Below are 21,592 nucleotides of genomic sequence, written 5' to 3'. Positions count from 1 at the left end.
AAAAGTTAAAAATTTACTGCAAGCTACCGGTAGTTTACACTTTAAAAAAATCATCAATTTTCCAGGCAGATTCAGGCCATTTCAGATTCCAGGCAGGTGCATAGTCAATTGTTTCTTCCAGGCAGTTGAAACCAAGCAAAAAATAGTCAACTGCCTATATAAATTGAAAGATCCTTTCAAGCGCCTGGCAATTAACAACTTTTTAAATGCTAGAAAACAATTGAATATTGACACTAAAAAGTCGTAAAAATTTCAAAAAATCATCAATTTTTCTTGTGAATCGAGGCAAGTTGATTTTTTCTTTCAGACAGTTGAAATTAAGCAAAGAAGGTTTAACTGCCTGGAAAAATTGGAAAGCCCCTCAAGTGCCTGGAGGTTATCAACTTTTCAGATACTAGAAAACAGTTGAATATTGACACTAAAAAGTCGCAAAAATTTCAATTAATTATAATTTTTCTTGTGAATCCAGGTAGGTTGATAGTCAGTTGTTTCTTCCAGACAGTTGAAATCAAAGAAAAAATGTTTGACTGCCTGGAAAAATTAAAAATTTCTTCAAGTGCCTGGAAGTTATCAACTCTTCAGCTGCCAAAAAACAATTGACAAAATAATTCCAAAAAATGGCAAAATTTAAAAAAATCGTCAATTTTTCTTGTGAATCAAGGCAGGTTGATAGTCAATTGTTTCTTCCAGGCATTTGAAACCAAACAAAAAACGTTCAACTGCCTGGAAAAATTGAAATATTCTTTCAAGTGTCTGGAAGTTATCAACGTTTCAGCTCTTAGAAAACATTTCAAAAGGGACTTTAAAAAATGGCAAAAATTTCAAAAAATAGACAATTTTTCTTGTAAATCCAGGCAGTTGAAACCAAGAAAAAAAATATAGTCAACTGCCTAGAAAAATTGAAAAACTCCTTCTAGTGCCTGAAACTTTTCAACTACTAGAAAACAATTTAAAGAGACTCCAAAAACTGGCATGACTTTCAAAAAATCTCCAATTTCCTTGTGATTCCTGTAATTTAGTCAATGATATTTAACTAATCTCGCAATTTTAACGCATATATTTAATCAAATAAAAATTCGCATGATCTCGCATGTAGGCTGAAAAATATGAAATATTCGCATAGGTAATGTTGATCATGAATTATTCACTCACTTTTGTCATTGACACAGTAATAAACACTATGTAGACGGCATTCCCGCAATAGTAGGTTAAGACGAGGGCGATTTCCACGAAGTTCCTAAAAAATAAAAAATAGAATTTATAATATAAAAATTAAATAATATATATTTTTTTAAATCTTTTATATTCAGACAAGGTAGATACAAATTTTTTCTCTTTGATGATTTTACGTTGACAGTTCTTCTAATTTTATAGACAATTAGAAGAAATGATTTTATACGATAGGTATTTTAATACATTTATAGTATGTACCCTGGAAGCAAAATCCTAAATATAATATAGAAATTTAAAAAAAACAATATCGAAGATTTTAAGTCCAGACCTGTACGGCTGAACACCTGCAAATAAGCCGGAATTCGGCATATTAGTCCAGTAAGGATTTTTAAAATTGGGCAAATGAAAGAAACTAATTAAGATTTTGCTATTTTTTTGTAAGTTCGTGTGAGTTTTTTAATTATTTGAATAATATTTAGGACATCTGTAGGACAGGCAGTTGTTTATTATTAATATTTCCTTATTCCAGGCAGTTGAGTAAAAAAAATTAACTATGAATCATTATGGATATCCTAAAGTGTCTTAATTTAAGTATAAAGGGTAAAAATGGAGGAATTATGTGGTGGTGAAATTTACTGCAAATTGTCCAATAGGTTTTTTTAAAAATTTTAATTTTCTTTAAAAGACAATAGTTTCTAGAAACAATAATAAATTTTATAAAAAAAAAATAATAAAGATTTGTAATGAATTTTTCTTAATGATTTAGGTCTTTCTGAGACGTTTAAAGGCAGTACAGAGTAAAAAAAATGGAAAATTTTACATTTTACGTATTTTTAATTATTATACTTACGAAATATCAAGGGGATTTTTTTGTGTTATAAAGAATTATAACGAAATAATGTTTCTCATATTTTTCTATTAAAATATTATGATTATCACAATTAAATGCAATGGAAATGAATGAAATGGGGATAATTGTAAAGTTTCATTACTCTTAAGCCTGGTGTGGTTCATTCCAGTTTAAAATATCATGAAAATTCAGTATGAAGAGATTTTTTAAAATATTTACAAACTTTATTGATCATCTCTTTACAATAAACGTATTAAAAAAAATACCAACAAATCTTCTCCCCACTCGCCAATACTTTCTTGCAAATTTATCCATTTTCACTTAGTCTATTGACTTGTTTATTTACTTTCTCAATTTTATCAATAAACACGATGTTAAAAAAAATTCAAGTTGCGTAACTAATTCAGGTCCTCTACAAATAATAAAAACGGTATTTATTCTCTACAGGTGCCATATTGCGAAACATAATAAGACAAGCATGGACAGAATGCTAAATGACAACGATAATCGCTTTTTTCTGTGACCTTAAAGCAATATATATATATCCTTTTTGCAAAGCAATTATTTATTTATAAGACGGTTGCGAAACAATAATTGCAAAAATATTTTAATTTATTAAATTGTTAAAAAATTATCAAAATATTAAATGATCTAAGAGCTTTTGGCCCTGCTTTCAAAACAAGACGTTTTTACAACCATTTGTTGATAAATTAACTAATACATTAGTGTTTTACCCTCCTTTCACTCTTTTAATCTAACAGGCATAAGCATTCTGCCATAGAACTCAGCACTCATAAAAGACTACTGCTATGAAGACTAGTAATGACAAGAAAGTAGAAAGAAGTATTGATTTTTTAAGTAAACTTGTTAACCAAACATAAATTGGCAGCACATTTATAACATTATAACACCGTATATATTTAAAAGAAAAACACTCGAACAATAGTCGGTTTATTTAAAACAAAAACCTAATTACAAAGCTGAGGTAACTGGGACTATAAGGAAGTTATTGTTGCAATAGTTTTGCATCACCCTCTTTACCTTTCACTATCATTATACTTAATATTAGGTTACTAGTTTCATCGAAGGTTCAGCACATTATAACGATCTGGTCATTATTGCGACATTCATTGTCTACACATTCTTGATTTATGTAACTAAGTAAAAAAGTCGTAAAGATAATTATGTGATTAAGTAAATTTTATAAATTGCCATGTACAAGGTGTCCCAAATTTAAGAGGTTCACACCCTCAGACTGAGATAGACATAGACGAATAAAACAGAAACTTTCGTTCCTATAGTGTACCAACCTATAGGTTAGAATTGATATTTGATGATTTTTTTTTAAATTATTGTTTCTTTCTTATAGTATCGCCCATTTTAGGAGCTTCCTTTAAGTTGAAAAAACTCTGCCTGAACTACCTGGAATTTCAATGGAGTTCAAATTTTAGTGTTATTAATAAGTCAATTAATTATTCCAGGCAGTTGACTCATATTTTTAACAGTCAAACTACTGAACAAAATTGACAATTGATACTTGATGCCTTTTTTAAAATCATTGTTTCTTTCCTATACTATCGACAATTTTTAGACTTTGCTTTAAACTGAGAAATCTATGCCTGAACTGCCTGGAATTATCAAATAATTCAAATTTAAGTGTGATTAATAACTCAATGAATTATTCCAGGCAGTTGACCCATATTTCTTAATAATCCAACTACTGAATAAAAGTGAGAATTGATACTTGATGCCTTTTTTTTTTAAACCATTGTTTTTGCCCACCCATTTTTAGACCCTGCTTTAGACTGAAAAATCTATGCCTGTACTGCCTGGAATAGTCAAATAATTCAAATTTTAGTGTCATTAATAACTCAATGAATTAGTCCAGGCAGTTGACCCATATTTTTTAACAATCAAACTACTGAACAAATTTGAGAATTGATACTTGATGCCCTTTTTTAAAAATCATTGCTTCTTTCCTATACTATCACCCATTTCTAGACCTTGCGTTAGACTGAGAAAACTATGCCTGAATTGCCTGGAATTGTCAAATAATTCAAATTTAAGTGTCAGTAATAATTCAATAAATTATTCCAGGCAGTTGATCCATATTTCTTAATTATCCAACTGCTGAATAAAAGTGAGAATTGATACTTGATGCCTTTTTTTTTTAAACTCATTGTTTCTTTTCTATACTATCGCCAATTTTTAGATCTTGCTTTAGACTGAGAAATCTATGCCTGAATTGCCTGGAATTGTCAAATAATTCAAATGTTAGTATCATTAATAACTCAATGAATTATTCCAGGCAGTTGACCCATATTTCTTAATTATCCAACTGCTGAATAAAATTGAGAATTGATACTTGATGCCTTTTTTTTTTTAAACTCATTGTTTCTTTTCTATACTATCGCCAATTTTTAGATCTTGCTTTAGACTAAGAAATCTATGCCTGAATTGCCTGGAATTGTCAAATAATTCAAATTTAAGTGTCATTAATAACTCAATTAATTATTCCAGGCAGTTGACCCATATTTCTTAACAATCCAACTACTGAATAAAAACGAGAATTGATACTTGATGCCTTTTTTAAGATTATTGTTTCTTTCCTATACTATCGACAATTTTTAGATCTTGCTTTAGACTGAGAAATCTATGCCTGAATTGCCTGGAATTGTCAAATAATTCAAATTTTAGTGTTATTAATAACTCAATTAATTATTCCAGGCAGTTGACCCATATTTCTTAACAATCGAACTACTGAATAAAAGTGAGAATTGATGTCTGTTTTTAAAATCATTGTTTTTGCCTATCCTAACGCCCATTTTTAGACCTTACTTTAGACTAAGACTAGACACTATGCCTGGAATTGTTTAACAATTCCGATATCAAATTAATTATTTCAGGTAGTTTAGTTATTAATAAATGACAATTGGGCCTGACATCAATAAAAATGAAGCCTCAACTGCCAAGCTTCTTTAATTGTTATCTTAGCCTAAAGTATCTTAAAGATAAATTGCATAACAATGAACGCCTTTCGAATGATTTTAGAAGTAATTGAGAAAATAGGCGATAACAATATGTACACCTAGTATGACGTATCTTTGAAAATCTTATTAATAACCTTGAATCTAATGTGCTTGATATTACAAAATTTCACTAGAAACTTGACAAAACACAAATTAAATATCCAGACAATTCCAGAGTATAAATTATCGGATTCTCTATGGGGAAACATCTTCCCACTATGAAAAGAAAATGAATATGAACCTTCCTAAGAAACCCCAGGGCATAATGGAGGAAGTAGAATACAACTGGGGGTACAGATTCAATTAAAATGTTTAATTGGATTTTGTTTTAGAAAATATATAAACAAACTTGTAAACATCATCAATTTTTATTTAACACCGCTATAACGCAGATCAATAACAAATTCTTTATTCAGCAAACCATTCACGTTCTTTTTTAAGGTCAAACCAGCCCGACCGTGCAAACACAAGGTTTTTTTGCAAAGGTCTTCTTCGAATTTGTGTTTAATTTACGCTAACGCCATCACCAATTAATCGTTTTCCCATATATGAAGATCCGGAACGAACGGTTTCAGGTTTTTGTTGTTAAATTTGGCGATGACTTGAAAAGTTTAATTAAAATTCAAACAAAGCACCGTTTACGGTATCAGTGTGGTAAAATGTGATGTTTTGCATTTAACCTCCGGTAACGGACTAAATTGGTTATTTTACTAGTAGGAAGAACATATTTGAAATTTCAATGAGGGTGTTTACGGTTTTGGGTTTTTTTTTTGTGAATGATGATTATGTACGGGGTTACAGGTTGACGCACTTGTGAATGTGAGCAACAGTGAATACTAACTAATACATGGTGAATTACCAAAGTTGAAAGTCAAAGTCAATGAGGATGGTTCTTTCATCAGAAAACTTATAGAACCTAAAATCGGTATAATTTAATGACACGCTAGTATACTTATGTAATTTAGCAGCAAAACTAGACCGACTGGAAACAGTCTAAGATACACGTTAGTATTCTGCCATTCTGCCATTGAACTCGGCACTGATGAAAAATTTCTAATATGAAGCTTTGTAAAATAAGAAAGTATTTTTTTTTTAATTTTTCCTCATTTGCAGTGTATTTAATTTCTCTATTCTTGCTTAAATTGATTTTTTTTTTAATTTTAATTTAACTGCATATTATGTTGGGAGAATAATTAAGAAAAAAAAAACCAAGAGAGAAAAAAAAGGTGCAAAAGGTCTTGCAGGAGAAATGAAATATTGAAAAAAAATTCTCAAAATTTTTGTTCTTTGATATTGAAAACGATAAAATTTACTAAAAATTTATTAGCTTCGCTTTCTATAAAGTTGCAATTACTTTTTTCCTATTATAATTATTATTATTTTTATATTTGAGTTAAGGTAGCATTAATGAAGACAGTATTAAATTATTTATGCCTTTAAAACATAATTTTAAATTTCTTTCAAATTATAAAAACTCACTTTGCAAATCTTGCCCATGGTCGTAGCGGTTTCGGTCCATTTCGAAATACCTCCTCTGCAGTATCGGCAAATCCCAAGCTGGGAATCTTCGATTTTTTGCATACTTTGTGTGATGCTCGAACCTAAAATTACGTATGATTTTTTTTTACTACAATTCTCTGTTTTATTATTTTTTTTAATAATAAAAATTGTTAATAAATTTATACCTAAAATGCCCGAGTATTATTTGACTTACTATTAGTCTTCCCTTATGTTTATGTAGTAATAAACCTTCAGGTAAGTCTGTCAATGATTTAAAATTTCAATTTTAGAAATGAACCACATTTTGGAATAGCATAGAGCATTTTTAGATCTAAAATATTTTTTAAATTTATTATCTAAAAATGCTTTTTAGATAATAAATTAGACGTGATAGTTGGCTTTTTTGAAGCTTTCTTGCTAATTTTTTAAACAATTAGGCGATTACATTTTATTAAAAATGTATAAGATGTCTAGAAGAGAAAAAAATTTAATAAAATATAAATGATTTAAATAATATAAATATATTTGTTAAAAATTTTTAATTTCTTAGTATCTTATTTTATTGAGATTATCCGTGTATATAGGATTTTACAAATTTGTTAATTTTTCCATTATAGTGTAAAGTCTCTTGAATTTTTTTTTACCTAATTATCTTATTTTTACTGCACTTTTTCACATTTCTTAGGTCTAACGTGGTTAATTATATCTGAAAATAAGTTAAATGTATTTTTTTCTCAATTTACTTTTCAGGTCTATTTATATATAATTTGGCTTGAATTTTTGCCTAAATGTGGAATTTTCCGAATTAAATCAGAAACTATGATTAACTCTGCCATGTCTAAAAATTCACGAAATATACGTTACACGAAATATAGTCTTGAAACTATATTTCGTGTAACTATGATCACTACAACCAACATGTATTTCCTCTAATAAATTTTATTATAATATTAATTTTTTCGCTGCTTATATCTCAGTTAGGATAGCTCTACCTCAATAAGTACAAAATGGATATTTTATACATCTAATACACCCTTGGGATCCCCTCTCTAATTTCCTTAGAAAAAAAAAATTATCTTAAACAGCTTTTCAGTGGAACTCAAAAATAAGCCAGAAACCTATTATAAAATTTGCATTTTTTATTATCACAAAATGAGCTCTAACTCAAAAACTTATTAAGCTACAAAAATTGTTTGTATATTAAATTGTTCTCCAAGAAACTCCCTAACGTCCAATAAAAGTTTCATTAGGATGCCTGGAATAGTTTTTGAATTATCCAGTCTGAAAGTTGAAAATTATTTATGTGTTTATTCCTCAGCCTAAACTGATATAACTCATTAAAATCAAGGGGAAAAGGGTTATTTTATGCCGAAATGTATTGCTTAAATGTAATATTATATATTTTTTATGATTATTTGTTGGATCTGCAATTTTGTGGCTAATTATTTCAAAGAATAAATTGGACATATACTCATTGCGTTTCTACCATATTTTATTTTTCATGTATAGCTTCCATCTCTTTAAGTGTTGTCAATTCTATAACCTTATTTTATTGCAATATTTCAAATTCATACAATACTAAAAATGTTTTTTAGATAATAAATTAGACGTGTATCAAATGTCAATATACTCGGACTAAAATCAGTTTTTTGAGAGTTTTTTGAGTCCAGTGTGAATTTTTGAAACTATTAAATAGCTTATTTTGTAAACATTTTTATGGCATTATAGTAAAATAATATTATAAAAAAACAACTTAATATAAATAAAATATTCTATATTATCAAGAAACGTATGTCTGATCAACAAGACCCAAATCATCTTAATAAATAAGTAAGAATTTTCTTACTGGACTGCAAATGTATTATGAAGCAGAAGAGGGACCAAGCAGTACTTCTTTGAAACAAAAAAAAAGGTCACCTTGGAACCAGTTCAGTAATTCAGATCATACCTACAAGTAAAAACCAGACATTTACTTAACCCTTCTCATTATTTTCATTATAATGGTAGATTACCTGGTATTCATGCTTTCATCGTAATCACGCCACCTCTTGGTATTTTTTGGCAGAACAGTGGCGGTGATTTTTTTTTGTTGTTATAAAGAATTTTTTACCTAATTTTTTTTTGTAGCAGTGTCCTGAGGATGGCCTAATATAAACTGAAACGTAGGCAAAACAAATTCAATTTAGTGGTCATAAAATTGTCGTCTAACTTTTTCAACTCTATTGGATAGATAAAGCAAAAAAAAAACAAATACTGTAACGTTTGAGTGCCTTTCTCAAGAACATAATCAATACATGGTCATGCAATTAAACTAAATTACAAAATAGCAAATCGCTTAAAATTCACATTATGCGAAGGCAAATGACCTGTGAAAGCAATAATTTTATTATAATGCCAAGGGCGTTTGTTTAAAGTCAAAAATTTTAATAAAATGCGTTTTTAATGAAGACATTTTTGGATTGGAAAGCTTTTATGCTGGTTGTCCCCATTTAAAAGAAAAAATTTTAATTTCTTATAGTATAAAAATTATACATTTTTGTAATTAATTGATAATAGATTTATTTGCGTTATTCATTTAAAAAATTATTTATGCGAACTTTTTGAACTTGTGAAAATTTAAATAACTATCTTGAAACGGAAGATATTACTTAAAAATTTCAAATTAAGACGCTTTAGCTTGAAATTGAAAATCTTTGAAAATTAAATGCAGGTAAATCCCAAAATGTGGCAGCAATTCAACTAAACAAAATTAGGTTTTTGTTTAGGGTTTTGTTACTTTTAAATATTCAGTCCTTAAGACACAAAACTAACGATCTATTTTTATTGCTAGAAGAACTAAATTTCCCTGAAATAGTTGCTATTACTGAACATTGGTTAAATGCTGATGAACCCATATATGTTCAAAATTACAACATCATAGCTAGATACAATTAAACAAACATAACGCATGGAGGCACATTGATAATCTCTACTTATAACGACTTTTCAGTAGTGACAAACTTATTATCTGAAAAATTATTTGAATTTTCCATTGTTTATAATAATTCACACGATATCTACATTGTTTGTCTATATAGAACACCCGACTCTGATATACAAAGTTTTAGCCAGAAACTACTAAGCTTGCTAGAATCCATGCCCTTAAAAAGCAAACTAATTTTATGTGGCGATATATTGACTATTCCAGTGTTTGTGCTACCCAAGAATCACTCCAGTCTATATTCGAGTCAATGGGCTTGATAATGCACATAGATTCACCCACCAGAATAACTAAAAATAGCTCCACCACCATCGATTACGTAGTATCATCCTTTGCTCCAGAACTCTTAAAGGATCAAGGTCCAGGGGCAAGATAACGATTTTAATCCACTTAAACTATTTACATATTTCCTAAGGATGGATTTGTGGGTAAAAACTTGGGTTCAGATTTGGGTATTTTTTTTTGCAAACTATCGTGGAAAATGTCACTATTTTAAAAAAAAAATTGTAATTTATTAGTGGACGTAACACCTGACCAGCGATATTACTTCAAAATAATTATAAAACGCTTTCACTTTTTTCTTTAATAGACAAGTTATAAAATAATTAAAAACCATGTTGACTCGAATGAGATGTTAAGTAATTTAATTGCAGTAGTACTATTAGAGCCAAATATCCAAGCTAAATAAACATCTTCAGGAAATGATTAAAGTTGAAGATGTTCACATCGTTAGAGAAACACGTGTTAGGTGAAGTGGTAAAACCTGTTTTGTTTAAAGAATTATTAAAACCATGGTTCTCTCAGGCAATTATTTTTTGAAAAAAAAAACGTTTTTCATTAACTCAACCCTTACCCCCCCACCCACCCCACACAACTTACCAGTAAAAAATTGTTTTCAAAAATTAATGTTTTTCAAAATAATACGCATGAATAACAGCTAATTTCGTCACTAATGTCCAATCTAATAACAGTTTGTTTATTTAAATTTGATATAATTATATGTATGTATATTAATAAATGTTTAATATAAAAACAGTGCTATTAGATTGGGTATTATGGACGAAAAACAGTGATTTTTCAAAGGAATTTATTACTGGGAAAATGTTTGGGGTGGGTGGGGGGATAAGGGTTGTTCTGATGAAAAACAATGTTTCTGCAGAAAATATATATGCAATAATTAATTTAATAACACCGGTTAATTAAATTTAATATAATTTTATATATAAATATTAAGTATAAAAACAGCATCATTAGATTGGATAATATGAAGGCAAAACAGTGATTTTTCAGAAGAATTTCATCAAATATTTGAGGTTTAGTAATCGAATTTAAAAACTGGATTAAATGGCGTAATTTTAGCCTATTTGTAAACAGAATAGTATATTATATACGTGTATTCTCACCTATAATTTTCATAAAAACCATTTTTTCTCAGACAATTATTTGCTGAAAAAAAAAAACGTTTTTCATTAACCCAACCCTACGGTTTCGTCGTTAATATCAATCTATAATAACAGTTTATTTATTTACATTTGATATAATTATGTACAGGGTGGTGCGATTTCGACTGTTTTAAGAGAAAACTCGTATTTTTCGAACAGATAGAAAAATATTGTCTTAGATGTCATGAGCTCAAATTTTGTAAAAAAAATTTTAAGTTATCAAAATTTTACTATGTCAAACTGTTTGGCCGCTAGGAGGCGTTTCTTGAATTTGGTCGATTTCGGTAATAAGCCATAACTTTTTTGCTATTAAAGATAATTGACTTCTGAAAACGCCTTCTCAGAGTACTTTTTAATGATAAATATTTTTATGTTATATATTTTTATACAGGGTGTTTCATAAAGTTGATATTCCAAAAAAATTTTTTTTTCTTATGGAACAGATATTATTTTTTTATAAATTCTTAAAACCCCTGAAATTCTCTTTTCAAAAATATATAACACCATATATCTCATTTTAGCTGTTTCTGATATTTCCGATATTACATTGTCATTTTTCCATTTTCCAAGTCTTATAATTTTTATAGACGTAGGCTTTGATAAAAAACAGCACATGTCATATGTGACAGCCAGATAGAAAATTGTTTATTCCTCCTGTCAGTAACATATTTAAATTTGCTGTATTTAGAGCTATATAGTGCTCAAATATTTAGAGAATTAAAAAAAAAATTATGAAAATTACGAGAAAGTTGTCATGTTAAAGTGCTATTTTCTGTTTAATGAAAATTCCGAGGCAGCCAGTGGATCTGTTCGGAAAATACGAGTATTCTGTTAAAACAGTCGAAATCGAAGCAACCCTGTATATGTATGGTAATAAATGTTTAATACAAAACAGTTCTATTACATTGGGTATTATGGACGAAAAACAGTGATTTTTTAAAGGAATTTCTTACTGGGAAAGTGTTTGGGGTGGGTGGGGGGACAAGGGTTGCTTTTATGAAAAACAATGTTTCTGCAGAAAATATATATGCAATAATTAATTTAGTAACACTGCTTAATTAAATTTAATAAAATTTTATATATAAATATTTAGTATAAAAACAGCTTCATTAGATTGGATAATATGAAGGCAAAACAGTGATTTTTCAGAAGAGTTTCATCAAATGTTTGAGGTCTAGTAATCGATTTTGTACTGTATATGTAAATCATGTGTCAATTTTTTTAAGTGCTGAAATTTTCGTCCATTTGCATACAGAATAGTATATTATATACGTATATTCTCACCTATAATTTTCATAAAAACCATTTTTCTCTTAGGCAATTATTTGCTGAAAAACCCGTTTTTTATTAATCCTACCCTTGCCCCCCCACCCACCCTACACAACTTACCAGTAAGGAATTGGTTTTCAAAAATTATTGTTTTTCAAAATAATACGCATGAATAATAGCTGGTTTCGTCGTTAATATCCAATCTAAAATAACAGTTTGTTTATTTAAATTTGATATAATTATGTATATGTATGTTAATAAATGTTTAATACAAAAACAGTGCTATTAGATTGGATAATATGGAGGAAAAACAGTGATTTTTCAAAGGAATTTCTTACTAGGCAAATGTTTGGGGTGGGTGGGGGAATAAAGGTTGTTTTGATGAAAAACAATGTTTCTGCAGAAAATATATATGCAATAATTAATTTAATAACACTGTTTAATTAAATTTAATATAATTTTATGTATACATTTTTAGTATAAAAACAGCATCATTAGATTGGATAATATGGACGAAAAACGGTGCTTTTTCAAAAGAATTTCATCAAATATTTAAAGTCTAGTAATCGAATTTAAAAGTTAGATTAAATGGCGTAATTTTCGCCTATTTGTAACCAGGATAGTATATTATATACGTATTTTCTCACCTATAATTTTCCTAAAAACCATTTTTCTCTTAGGCAATTATTTGCTGAAAGAAAAAACGTTTTTCATTAACCCTACCTTTGCCCCCCCACCCACCCCACACCACTTACCAGTAAGAAATTGTTTTCAAAAATTATTGTTTTTTTAAATAATACGCATGAATAATAGCTGGTTTCGTCGTTAATATCCAATCTATAATAACAGTTTAGATTATTTAAATTTGATATAATTATGTATATGTATGGTAATAAATGTTTAATACAAAACAGTGCTATTAGATTGGGTATTATGGACGAAAAACAGTGATTTTTCATCAAATATTTGAGGTTTAAAAATCGAGTTTAAAAATTGGATATGTAAATCCCGTGTCAATATTTTTAAATGCCGAAATATTCTCACTTTTATAAACAGAAAAGTATATGATATACAAATCTTCTACAATATAATAAATTAATATACTTTGACCATATACGGCTGATAAATATACCAAAACCAAAAATTTACTAAAAACTCGTTGTATATAAATATATATTTAACGATAATAATAATATATAATGTGTTGCTGGGGATTGTCTTACCAAAATATGAATGGTATGAGTACATAAAAGTCCAATAATAATTGTCCCAAAAAGTCCCACCAATAGTCCGGCACTTTTAAATGCTCTCGGTATGGCCAAGATTCCTGTTCCCAATGAACTTTTTAAGAGATGTGTAAGGGCACCAGTAAATCTGCAAAAATAAATTAAAAAAAATATAAATATAACCTTAGGTGTAACATATAGGTAAACTGGTTTGACTTCACCATATCCCGTTCAAGACGTCCTTCAGTAAATTTAATTTAATACTAAAAAATAAACTTTACGAACTAAACCCCCATCGTTTCAATTTAATTTGAACGGGGTATTTTGGGGATCTTCCGTGCGACTAATGGCCTTATCGTTGTCATTTAACTTAATAAAATAATAAGCCTTATGGCCCCTCTATATGTCAAGAAAAAAAAATAAAATCGAGTATAACTGCGATTTACTTACGGCCGAATTTCGCGGGTCACGGTTAAATTTAGATGGTTCTAATAATGTTTCTGTTTTCCGACCTTAATGACAAAATTGTATCAATTATTAGGGATTAGGTTTTTTCCAGAAAATCAGCAAGTTACTAGAACGGACTCACTTTATATATGGGTATTTTTTTTTATATTAAAGTATACGAAATTTTAGATTAGTAAAGGAGCGTAGACGGGATAATAAATATCGGTAAAAATAATGGAAATTTGGATTTATAGATGGATATATTTTAATCATATACGATACGATTAAAGAGACTCCCTGCTTATATTAAATATCTTGGCACTATTCTTGATAAGAACTGAAAATGGCATCGGCATATTTTACAAAAAAGATTGAGAAAAGGCATTTTAAGCAAAGTACTTATAACATCGCATCTATTGAGCCTATAAATCAACCATAAAAACCCCTTAAGTAACAGAATTATGCGCTTTATCTTATTTTATTTATTTAAAAAAAACACATATTTTCTCAACGTAAATTAATATTTAAACAAAAACTATCTGCTTACGTGTTAGGATGATCAAGGTCCCTGTGCTCATAAGGGTCGTACTCTCCCCCGGGATCCTTTTCCGGTATACTATCCCCAATCGGAACTTTGATTTGATCATTATTCGCTAGTGTAGCGCTAAAAATTCACCAATTTAATAAACGAACTCCAATAGGGCCAATAATTTGCTACTTACGTCGAACTAAAATTGTCAATCGTGAACGTCGATGGAAACTTTTCTTTTTTTTCAGACGTCATCCTTTAAAAAAAAAAAAAAAAAAACAAGATACTGTAAATTTACTCAATGGCAACTGTTTACTAACTAGTTGATATTTTATTGCTAATTATGTCAAAAATTTATTTATTATAAAGACCATGGTGTATTTTTTTGTTATCACATTTAATTATATCATTTTTCAATTGACACTTAGTTAAAGTGCAATGACACTGTCAAATAAAGACTACGAGTAAAGTCAAGAATTTCTTTTGAATTTTATAGGTAAATATACATAATGCTGCAGTAAGTCACACAGTAAAATTTCAGCTTTATTAATCATTGCTCCTTTAATTACTTAATTTTACACTACGCAAAAGAATCTCTCGACTTCTTCCTGTTGACCATGGCCTTTAAACAGGGCCTTTCAAGGTCTCCGAAACCCATCTGATTTTATTGACTTGCACGATATACATACATCTTAACTGACAAAAAAACCCACTTGATGCTATATTAAATAGAGTGTTTATGTTATAATCTCACAAAAGCTTTAAAACTTAGTGATGCAATTTATATGTATGTACCTTGAAATAAATCTCAAGTTGCATTACATTTGGAAACGAGGAAATCAGTGTTTACATTGCACAAGTCCTCAAAGTATTTCGAATGAATCTAATAAAACTAGGGTCAAATAATTACCTGTTTCACATAATGTAAGAGCATTTTTTTTAAATATCTTAAAAAATGTAAAAATTACGTGCCGTTTTAAGATAACTCTACATTCATTAAACGTAATAAATTAAGATAATTGCCTTTATCATATAGTAACATGTCTGAATTTTGCATTTTAATTAGCAAAACTACACAATCGCCTACGTAAACTACACATTTCTCAAGGTTTAGAACAACGTTTGTAACAAACAAATTTTTTTATAATTTGTTTGTATAAATTGTTTATTGCAAATAAATAAATAAATTTAAATTCTACAACGGTTTTTATTTATAACATAACATAACTTTAATTTTTACATACAATAGTGGTAATTTAAAGTTCATTAAAGAACGTATTGTTCGTGATGATGATGCCACTGCGAAATTTTTAATGCTGGTTACTGTCTCTTGTGGCGAAATAAATAATAATTATTTAGGAATTACCTAATGTAGAATCCCTTTGTTTTTTAAAGATTGCAAATTTTGTAATAATTTAATTGTTAATTTTGTGGACATTTTGCTAAAATATGTCAATAAATTGGTATTTTTTACGTACTAAACTTACTTACTTTAAAGTACTAAATTTCTTATTTTTTAAGACAAAAAACACAATCGGCAACATGGTCATATAAGTGCGTTTAGTTGTTTTTTTTTATTAATCCCACTTCTGAAACATGTCAATTTTTCATATGTAGGCATGAAAAGTCTTTTTTAGTTACGTCTTGGAATTTGAAGCCACTTCCTTTAAAGCAGTTTAAACAGAAGTAAATTTGCGCATGACCAGGCGACCGAAGCCTATTTTAAGTTTCATACTGAAGTCATTTCAGATATTTGAAGTCATTGTTAGAGTTATTTTCTTGCCTTCTTTAAAGCGTTTGATTTTTTTGAAAGTCATTTTCAGATGCATACGTCCTGTTTAGACTTTTAGACTACATTTCAATTTTTTCTTCAGATCATCAAAGCCATTTTAATTATTTTCTGGCATTGAATTTCTTTAAAGCATTTAAAGCCATTCTAAATGCCTCCATTGATTTAAGTGCTACCCAGACATTACAAGGAATTTTTACCGATAATTCATCAAGGACATCTGATTCTTTTTTGATAATTTGGTTTCTGTATTAGTATTCATATTGTTTCTTATATTTTTATATATTCTATGAAGCTGGACTAATTTTTCATTTACCTACCACAACCCACCCCAAGATATTCACTAGTTAATAAGAGATAAATTATTTTGTTCCTTACAGGCACTCCTGGAATAAGACTTCCTACATCTTGACTTTAAGTGCATTGATTTAAGTGATTTCATCAAAAAACACTAAGGCCATCTTCAGACTAGTCCATAAATCAATAATCTCTAAATTTTTACTACTAGAACCCAAGATATTTACTTGCCAATAAGAGGTAAGTTATTTTGTTTCTTACAGGCACTTCTAAAATAAGAATTCCTATATCTTGACTTGTTGTGAAATGATTTTAGTAATTTTTTGAAAAAAAACCAAAACCATCTTCAGACTAGTCAACAAATCAATAATCTCTAAATTTTGAGTACTAGAACCCAAGATATTCACTTTTCATTAAGAGGTAAGTTATTTAGTTTCTAGTAGGCACTTCTGACATAAGAATTCCTATATCTTGACTTGTCGTGAAATGATTTTAGTAATTTTTTGAAAAAAGACTAAAACCATCTTCAGACTAGTCCACAAATTAATAATTTCTAAATTTTGACTACTAGAACCCAAGATATTCACTTGCCAATAAGAGGTATGTTTTTTTTGTTTCTTACAGGCAGTTCTGAAATAAGAATTCCTATATCTTGACTTCTTGTGAAATGATTTTGGTAATTTTCTGAAAAAAGACTAAAATCATCTTCAAACTAGTCCACAAATCAATAACCTCTAAATTTTTACTACTAGAACCCAAGATATTCACTTGTCAATAGGAGGTTAGTTTTTTTTTGTTTTTTACAGGCACTTCTGAAATAAGAATGCACAGATCTTGACTTAAAGTGCACTAATTTTAATGTTTTTTTTTCAAAAAGACTAAAAGAGTCTTTAGACTAGTCTATAAAATTCATAATTACAAAATTTTGACTACTAGAACCCAAGATATTTACTTGCCAATAAGAAATAAATTACCTTGTTCGTTATAGGTGGTACTCCTGGAATAAGAATTCCTATATCTTGACTTTAAGAGTTATGATTTTATTCTCATTTTCAAGAAAGACTAAAAGATGGACTCTTTTAGTCTATAAAATTAATATTTGCAAAATTTTGACCACTAGAACCCAAGATATTCACTTGCAAATAGGAGATAAATTATTTTGTTCCTTACAGGCACTCCTGGAATAAAAATTCCTATATCTTGATTTTAATTGCATTGATTTTGGTATTTTTTTAAAAAAAGTACAAGAGTCCTTAGACTAGTCTACTAAATCAATATTCACACAATTTTGACTACTTGAATCCAAGATATTTCCTTGCCAATAAGAGAAATTATTTTGTTATTTATAATCTATAAAGTCAATAATTTCAAAATTTTGACTAGTAGAACTCAAGATATTCATTTGGCAATAAGAGATAATTTATTTTGTTCCTTACAGGCACTCCTAGAATAAGAATTCCCATACCTTGACTTCTTGTAAATGGATTTTAGTCAATTCCTCAAAAAAGACTGAAAAAATCTTCAGACTGGTCCATAAATCAATAATTCCAACATTTTGACTACTAGAACCCAAGATAATCACTTGCCTTGTATGTTTGTATTTTTATTTTATATCTTAGAATATATAGATATATTTTATTAGGAATAAATAATTAAAGCTTTAAAACAGACAAGCCCAAAATCAGTGTCATTTTTTAAAATTTATAAAAGTATTTTTTTTATTAGCCTTTGTATAAGTAGTTTTTAACTTTCGTCACTTTCTTTTGGTTCTTGAAATATAAAAAAATTAAAGTAATATAAATTTTATGTAAAAAATTAGGTTTTATAAAAATTTAAGGAAAATATTGTAGGGTATATTTGAAATTTGATAAATATCAATATTTTAGTATTGATTTTTAATGATGGATAGATCAAATTAGAAAACAGCTTGTCAATACATATAGAATATAAAAAGAATAAAATATAGGTTTAAATAAAAAAAAGATATAATTAAATTAGAATATTAATTACATAAAAGAATTAATTTTTATTGTGTGTACCTATTCAAAATCAGAACTATAAATAAATGAAAAATTAAAAAATGCTAAGAGAGTGTTTAAAATATTTTATTGTCAATTATTGTTTTAAATATTTAAAAAAAAACTGAAATAAAAATACATACGGATCCAAAAATCATTTAATAGGAAATCACTAAGAAAAAACAATAACAGTATGATTTTTTTTATCTTAAGACTATGAACATTAAAAAGTCAGTAACAAAATAAATTCACTTGTTAATAATTACTAATTAAATTCAATATAAAGAAACATAAAAAAAAATTAAAGAAGTAGTCCATACTTGCAGTGGAGTTAATAAGTCAAAGGGTAACTAAAATTGTTTCGGTCATCCTCCACTAAATTTATTTGAAAAATCATCTATCCTACATGTTTCGGACATATTATAAGATGTTTATCATCAGGGATATACAATGAGGGTTTTTGTCACAGCATATACCAAGCTATCGTGCTACTGGCAAGGTCAAAAGTTAAAATCACCAACAATAAATAAAAGGGCGTATTAAGATGCATGAGAAGGGATCAAACAGGGTTTAGGATTCTAATGTTTGTATAGACCCTGTTTGGTCCCTTCTCATGCATCTTAATATGTTGCTTGTTATATGTTGTGACAAAAACCCTCATTGTATATCCTTGATGATGGACATCTTATATGTCCGAAACATGTAGGTAGGATAGATGATTTTTCAAATAAATTTAGTAGAGAATGACCGAAACAATGTTAGTTACCATTTGATAAAAAAAATTGTCAGATCTAAATAAAAATATAAATTTGAATATTTGGTTCATATAAAACTCTCAAAGCCAAAAAGTAGAAAAGTAGAAATAAAAGTAATAAAGTTATGAAGTAATTTGTATTTAGAATATTTTAATATTTATTTGAATTTTTTGTTATATTCGATAATGCTTAGAATAAATAGATACATTTATTTTAAAATTGAAAATTTTTTTCTTTAAATTATTCAAACAAAACAAAAATATTGTATTTAATTAATACTTTTAAAATTTACATGGAAAAAATAAATTTATTATAAAATAATTATAAATAATTAAAATTTGGAAGAAAAATATAATGAAGCGATATTTTTTTTAATTAAGCGAACTGGCAAATAGAAAAATGTAATTTAGAAAAGCATAAGCAGAATCCTTTTAAAATTTCATTAATGAATACATAACCTAGAAATTAACTGACTAAACTAACTAATGAAAAAAACTAACTTTAGAATGTCTTGATAAAAAAAAACAAGTTAATAGAATTGTTAAATTTAACAATTAATTTATTTAAAGAAAAAAGTTATAAGTGGAACAGACTTTAAGAAAACTTTAAACATTGAAATATTTCAGTTTTAATTTTGACTTCTTTCTTGGATAAAAAAAATTATAATAAAGATATAGACATTTTAAATGTCTAAAAAATTGAATAAAATTGTTTTGCATAAATGCATGAGTTAGTGCGATTGATGGGATATTTAAATAGGGCACTATAAGAATATCAACCCTAACGCTAGGTTTTCCTGGATTATCCCAGAAACGGGATCATAAACTAAGACACCTGGAAGGTATTTGTATTATATTATAAATAGAAAAACCTTCAAACTTAAAAAAAAAATGAAAACCAACCTGAATTAAGTCACTTTTTCTTTCAGCAGACGACCCGAAAACGCGCTTTTCAAACTGTCGTGAAGAAACGGCGGTAACGATGAATGACGGGAAAAATAGCGCGGTTTCATCCGCACTCGAGTGACTAATCGGACTCGGATCGTACCAGAGAGAGAAGCAAGAAAATGAAGAAAAACCCACTGACACCGTAGGACACATACATTTATAAACGCGTACCTAACCGTCCGTCAGTCAAATCGACCAGGCAGATTGGCAGTAAAAGTTTACGTATATATTTTATATGTTGAAAGGTCGCACCTCGCGCGCACACACACTCAACGATTTTCAGTACTGTACTGTACCCATATAATAACGCTAAAAGCAGTTTGGCGACTGGCAAACTTCTTATATGTATATATAAATCCGTTTAGGTACAACTACTGCCGAATTTGATTGGTTTTTAAACCGTCTCGCTTGATAATGATTGATGCGTGTGGATTTTCTTTTGTAAATGTTGTTTGACGACCACTTGGTGGGTATTAAATGGAAGATTACTTATATAATCACTCCTGATTGATTTTTGTTTGTATCATGTATATTTTTTAATTTTTGGTTTCCATGTTGCACACAATTTTGCTTTCAGGACCTATTTGGTATCTACTCGTGTCCAGAACTGTATGCCAAACAACCAAGCAAAAAATGGCTCTCTTAAGACCTATATGTTTAAAAATAAGCGAAGAATTTTTATAAAGTGAGTGTTTTTATACGTAACTGGATATACTGCAATAGAAAAACACAATTTTATAATGATACCGAGGATATTAAAGAACTGAGATAGGGATAAGTCTGAAAAATCCGCCAAAAAGTCGAGATTTTGACTCTACCGTGAACTATATCCTGGACGCAGTTTAAAAGTAAAAAATTATTATAAAATGAATATTTTCATACGTAATTGGATAAACTATTCCACATTAAGTTTTTATAAGTCTTTATTTTAGGGACAATACCCTCTATGGTTTTCTAAACACACAATCAATCTAAGATTTAAAAAAAGGCACATAAAATGTGGAAACTGTACCGAACGCAATCTGATTACGACAACTTTTCAAATTTGCTCAAAACAATAAAGATTATTATACGCAATGATTACAAAGATTATATTTATAAAACAGAAATAAACATTGTCAAAGACGTTAAATAATTATGATCATTTTTTTACAACAAAAAAACACTAAAAGCTTACCAATAAAAATAATATTTAATGATCAGGAAGCTTCGAATTGTGTTGACATTAGTGAACTTTTTTCTAAGTATTTTAGTGGAGTATTTAAACCTTCTGATACACAAACTTTAATTGAGCCTACTCAATGTCAAGAATGTTTGGTACTAAATCCGCACTTATTTGGA

At 28.4% G+C, this 21,592-nt stretch overlaps 1 protein-coding gene across 1 annotated transcript in view; it reads right to left on the bottom strand.

Annotated features, from left to right (window-relative positions):
• LOC126744465 (proton-coupled amino acid transporter-like protein CG1139) overlaps window positions 1-20,554 on the bottom strand; it is a 34,861-nt gene extending 14,307 nt beyond the window's left edge. Inside the window, exons 1-6 of the mRNA XM_050451904.1 lie at window positions 20,207-20,554; window positions 14,639-14,701; window positions 14,464-14,580; window positions 13,467-13,617; window positions 6,532-6,653; window positions 1,153-1,237 (exon numbers count right to left, since the gene is read on the bottom strand). Of these exons, the coding sequence (XP_050307861.1) occupies window positions 1,153-1,237; window positions 6,532-6,653; window positions 13,467-13,617; window positions 14,464-14,580; window positions 14,639-14,700 (537 nt within the window). The 5' untranslated portion in view covers window position 14,701; window positions 20,207-20,554. The remainder of the gene's footprint in view (window positions 1-1,152; window positions 1,238-6,531; window positions 6,654-13,466; window positions 13,618-14,463; window positions 14,581-14,638; window positions 14,702-20,206) is intronic.
• Window positions 20,555-21,592: the final 1,038 nt, after the last annotated feature.

Source organism: Anthonomus grandis, chromosome 14 (genome assembly GCF_022605725.1).
Source record: "Anthonomus grandis grandis chromosome 14, icAntGran1.3, whole genome shotgun sequence".
In the NCBI taxonomy this organism is placed as follows: domain Eukaryota; kingdom Metazoa; phylum Arthropoda; class Insecta; order Coleoptera; family Curculionidae; genus Anthonomus; species Anthonomus grandis.
This window is presented reverse-complemented; position numbering and strand designations above follow the sequence as displayed.